The sequence below is a fragment of the Anastrepha obliqua genome, chromosome 3 (genome assembly GCF_027943255.1).
Source record: "Anastrepha obliqua isolate idAnaObli1 chromosome 3, idAnaObli1_1.0, whole genome shotgun sequence".
NCBI classification, from domain to species: domain Eukaryota; kingdom Metazoa; phylum Arthropoda; class Insecta; order Diptera; family Tephritidae; genus Anastrepha; species Anastrepha obliqua.
Window position 1 is genome coordinate 77,231,837 of NC_072894.1, and position 5,867 is coordinate 77,237,703.

Here is a 5,867-nt window from a genome sequence, read left to right on the forward strand (position 1 = left end):
AAAAGTAAGAGAATATAAAACACTTTAATTTAATTAAATGAAACAAAGCAGAATAAAAAATTAAAATTAACTAAAATTGAAGTTAAAATTAAATTAAATGAATTAGGCAAATTAAAAGAAAATAAAAGGTATAATACAAAATCATATAAAATGGAATAAATCCAAATGAAAGTAGAGCAAAATTACAGCGTTAGAAAATTAGCATCGTTTTTCCATAATTGAAGTAGGACGCCTTGCCGATTACATGAATTGACCCAAACAAAAACAAAATCAACATATATATACTTAATAAATATGGCGCAAAATTAAACATCCAACATTGTTTTTGGAGAACTTTTATACTAAATGAAAGGAAAATGACTTTGAATATTGGAAATCTTTATTTTGACCTTTAGGTGCTCCATTACTTGTCTGTTTGTATACTGAAGGTGTCTAGTTCATAATAAGGGTCAAATAAATATAATTGACGTGGCACGCCATTTGCAAAAATTGGATATAGGATAATTTTTATACATAATTGAATTTCTTTTTATTTCATTGCCTCTTTCTACAAATGCCTTATTGCCTAAAAGCAAAAAGAGCTGCTAATTAGTTCCCAAATGCTCAACATCCTGACAATATTAAGTTCCAACTGGATCGATATAAGAAATTCTCTATTCCACATCTTACAAAATGTGTTGCCTCACCCTTTCAAGGTGTAAATGCCACATATTGAGCATTTGCTTTGCTTCCGGCTCAAATGAAAATAAAAATTCAAGCTTATTTACATTTGTTGAATTATCGAGTAATACATTGCACGTCGGTTGGCCAGGCACGCAAGTAACGGTATAAGCCTGCGCCGGAATGATATTTATATTGAGCTTTTCGGCTAGAAATCCCGTTATATGAATGTCATCAATCCCAAAGAATTGGGCTTGCTGTGCAGCATCATACAAACGTTGTACCACATCAGGTGAGTAGATAATACCATAACCAGGACAGTGAGGTGGATAAGTTGAGCTGGCATAATTGCTGTAATTGGCACGTCTCTTAAGACGATAATTGCGATGGGCGCGAACTCCAGTTTTACGGTTACAAAACAACAAATCTCGTTGTCTCCTCAAGAGGAACTCCGACGGCTCGGTAGTATTTCTTATAGCGATAGGAGTAGTGGTGGTGGTTTGGTGCAGCTCACTATGCAACATAGTGTTATGGAGGTAGATCATCAGCTGTGGTGTATTCAGGAAAACGTTATCATCCACCTTGATGAGAATCTTCGACTTACTACAATAGGAGAGATACCACTTTAAGGCCATCACATGTTTGTATGTCAAATTCTGATAGTTGTCGATGAATGAACCCTGCACCAAATCATCGTATTCGAAATTTTCACGTTCTAACTCTGCTTGCTTCGCATCCGTATCGGGAAGACCAAGCAGAAAGATAACGCGGAAAGGGATATTATTTTTGAATAACGGCAACTCGACGAAGTTGGCCCATGTTTGTCGTATTAACTTGCGGTTTTCCTGATTTTCTGGTTTTGAAGGTACAAGAATCAGTGCATCAACATTTGAAGTGCAGCTGGGTTGGTTCATGATATAGGAGAAATTGTATAGATCGATTAATCGTGTAACATTCGGATAATCTTCTTCAGGTATCGCTGACATTCGTAACTCCCCAATACGATGATCATTCGTATTCCGCATGGATGGAAGGAATGCATATGCACATTCCCAAAGTACGTATCCAATCACTGTACCGACTAACATTCCAGCCAATAAACTAATTGTAGTCAAAGCGGGCATTGTGCGGAGCCTTTCGATATTACTTGTAGACACCAACACAATTGAATTTGAAGACTGGAAAACAATTTTTCTTTTTATTTTTTTAATGTATCAAAGTGACAACAATGACAGCATCAGGTGTATTAAAATAGAATTTTTCTTTTATAAAGTGGATCTTCTAATCCTAGACATGTGCGTGCTAAAAAGGAAAAAGTCTTTCTTTTGATTTCATCATCTTACAAGAGAGTATTTTTAAGGTTTAAACTAAGGTGGCGCTCATCTCGTACCGCTATTTCGCTCTCATTGAATTTGATAGACCAGCTGTGTATGTGACGTCACCCTTGTGCAATTTATGCGTGTTCAAAAGCGCGATTTTCCTTCTTCTTACATTCTTGTTCCCATTTCTCTCATGCAACTGCACCATCTATTCTATCATTCTTAACTTACGTCATAGCGTAATAATACAGGGTGGCTGATGAAAGCCGCTACCAAAAAAAAATTGAATAACTTTTTTTCTTTTTAAGTTATCTGTTCCATTTTTGTTTTAATTTGCAGATTGATCTTTAAAATTTATTAAAATGGATAACTGGGACACGCAAACAAGAATTTGGATAGTCCGCCGCTATCACGCACTGGAGTCCGTAGTTTTGATACAGAGAGAGTAGAGGCGGATGTTTGGCGGGGATCCCCCGAGCAGATGGACCATAATGAGACTGGTGAATAATTTTTCTGAGCAAGGAACAGTCGCAAGAAGGCCTTATCATCGAAACCCACCAGTTCGGACGGAGGAAACGATCGTTGCTGTAGCTGCAGCTATACAAAGCAATCCAAGGGTTTCAACAAGAAGCTTATCTGCTCAACTTGGTGTCAGCCGACAGTCTTTGCAAACAATAATGCACAAAGATTTAGACTTATTTCCCTACAAAATTCAAATGGTTAACAAACTGAATGCAGCAGATTTGCCGATTCGCTTGGAATTTTGCCAGAAGATCCTGCAAATGGTGGAAGAAGACCAAAACATGTTAAACTGCCTTTTCATGTCTGATGAGGCCCATTTCGATTTAAAGGGTAATGTGAACAAACAAAATTGTCGAATATGGAGTACTTCTAACCCACAGATACTCCACGAGACGGAATTGCATCCTCTTCGCGTGACAGTGTGGTGTGCGGTTTCTTCACGCTGTATTGTCGGGCCTTATTTTTTTGAAGAAAATGGTCACACCGTTACGGTGAAAGAATTTTTCTATTCAGAACTACGTCGAAAGAGAATTCCTTTCAACTCTGTGTGGTTTCAACAAGATGGGGCAACGTCTCACATAGCCCAGACTGTTATGACAGAGTTGCGACGAAAATTTCCCAATAAACTGATTTCAAGAAACTCCGAATTTCGTTGGCCCCCCAGGTCGCCTGACCTTACTGCACCTGACTTTTTCTTGTGGGGTTTATGTAAACAAGAAGTTTATAAAACAAAGCCAACAAATTTGGATGAACTAAAACAATCCATTCGGGCAACAATTGCGGCTATTCCTGTCGCAACTCTCAAAGCAGCAATGAACAACTTTTTACTAAGATGCCGCACTTGTGTCGACGAGCATGGGGGGCATTTAAATTCAATTATTTTTAAAACTAGTTAAGCTACATTTAATAAAATTTAATGACCTTCAACTTGAAAAAAAAAATAAATGAATTCCATACACTAAAAAAAAAGTTATTTGAGTTTCTTAATGTAGCAAAATTCATCAGCCACCTTGTAGATTTGTTGACGAAGATGATAGTTTTTGATTCGTGTGGAAATCTCCAGGAAAGTAGCGGGAATTGAGAGAGTAAAGTGACATTTCATTTTAAAGGGAAGCTGATAGTTTCTGCTGGAAAAAAATATTTACCAGCAGCAATTTACCATCAGGAAAAACAGCTGATCGAGCACAGCTGGTTACAATTTAAGAAAACCCGTAAATTGAAAGTATTTTAATAGAATTTATGGTAGTCGTATATGGTGGGTGCGACTACAACTTGGATTTTTACTGAAGAATTAAAACAAAATATTAGAATGGAGAAAAAGGATTTCCTCTGTTGGTCAACCCTGGCCTGTTTCTATACTCTATCGAGCTTTTATCGAAAATACGAGTAGCGTATTTGAATTGAATTTCAAGTTCAAGTTTTCTAATAGCGGTCTCCCCTATTTCTGTGATAAAAAAAAAACATATCAGCCATTCGGAGTCGGCTTTGAACTGTAGGTCCTTCCATTTGTGGAACAACAAGATGCACGCCACAAATTGGAGGAGGAGCTCGGCCAAACACCAGAAAATGGAAAGAAAATTTTAACGGTGCAAAATTGTTCCATTTAAGCATACGAGTACATATGGTATGTCACTTGCGCCGGGCTAGCCCTACGTCACGTAAGTTGTACTTTCTTTTCTCCTTGGCTAGTGAGACAACGCGCAGTCAAGGTGCCAACATTATCACAGCTTCAGATTAAAATCAGCCTATTCAGTTATTTCACATTAGAGAGAGCCGGTTAACGATCAGATGTTGGCCATACCTTCTCAATTCTCTCCACCGTGCCCAATTTCGAAAGTTCTTTTGCAGTTCGAATGCAAAAGTATATAGGTAATATTATAAGGCGAAAGTTCTATGCTATTACAAAACCAAGTAAGAAGATTTAGTTGCCTATAGCTTTTAATTCTTACACACATTTGCATGTATCATAGTACATACGTTTGTACGACAAATGAAGAAACCAAATAAAACGACAATTTAAATATTTAATTTTTATTCATACATTGCAGATATATTTTTTAAATTGAACTTTTTGATTCGCTCAATTCTCAAACTAGCGCTTTATATTTATGTATGTATATACAAAATAAAAAAATTGAAATGCTTAAGTACTTACACGAGTATTACCTACAACTTCTTACAAAAATTGTTTAAAATACTTTTACATAATTCTACCATACAGTGCGCATATGCATACAGCATATGTTAATATACACACATCATACATAATTTGCCTATCATATATAGGTACCTGAATGGGTGCTTCGATTTTCGTTATCATATTCTTGGTATTGGGCTTAAAACAGAATAACAACACGTTAATTTACGTCAAGTCTTTTAAATGAACAAAAAAAAAAGCATTAAAACATGTCGTGGTGCAATTAGGAAGTGGCGTCAGAAATGACTTGAAACTGCCTTATACAAAAAATGTGTGTTTTGCTTTTTTTCATTTCAAAGAAATTTTACCTTTTTGAGTACGAGGAGAATAAATCGAATTTTATTTAGTGTAGATATCACACACCTGATGCGTTTTATCAGTACTATGAAGCGGTTAACACAATCGTCAGTAGTCGTTGTTCTTTATTTTCTATAAACCTCAACCATAACCTCCTCTCCCTATCCTTTCTTCCAGTCTTGTTCCCTTTCATCTTCACAATGGTATTATGAAATTTTTGTTTCATATAACCAAACCTATTCTAGCCAGTACAAATTACTGCATAGTTAACGCATGAATCCCCCGACGATAGCATCCACCTCTTAACATTGAACTCATGAAAACCAACTTATCTAAAGCACCTCTTCCTATGGAGCGACCTCGTCGAAACAGCACATTTCTTGAGGCGGGGTTACCGTTAAATGATTTCGATGACATCACTCAACATTACACCTATCCTGTCAGGCATAGTAAGGCTGCTACAAAAACCGCAATATTTGGAAATCCAGAAATACCTTTGGAGAACATTTTAGGTACATGAATTACAAGAATATGTGTTTGTACGGCTGATGGAGGCGCGGTTATGGGTCTATAACTACCAACTTTTTGTGGACTGAAATTGACGATATGATTATGGTCAATATTTGATTTCAACAATCATTTTTTTTTTTGTTTTCTATTCGGTAACTGCCATTTGTCTGACTGTCACCAGTAATCTTTGCAACGCCAATTACCCACTTCAGAGCTGCGATATTAACCAGTATTGCTTTTTTATAAAAAGTCGTTGTTAAGGCTGGCTGTTATGTGAATAATCCAGAAATGGCGATCGGCCAAAGTACTTGTGGTAGAACCAAAACCCCTCAACAATGTATTGCAGAATTGGGTTGACAGAA

At 36.7% G+C, this 5,867-nt stretch overlaps 1 protein-coding gene across 1 annotated transcript; it reads right to left on the minus strand.

Annotated features, from left to right (window-relative positions):
- Positions 1–377: 377 nt before the first annotated feature.
- LOC129241444 (beta-1,3-galactosyltransferase 1-like) lies at positions 378–1,865 on the minus strand. The gene has a single exon (XM_054877748.1). The coding sequence runs from the start codon at positions 1,782–1,784 to the stop codon at positions 666–668; it is 1,119 nt and encodes a 372-aa protein (XP_054733723.1). The 5' UTR covers positions 1,785–1,865; the 3' UTR covers positions 378–665.
- Between the last annotated feature and the right edge of the window lie 4,002 nt (positions 1,866–5,867).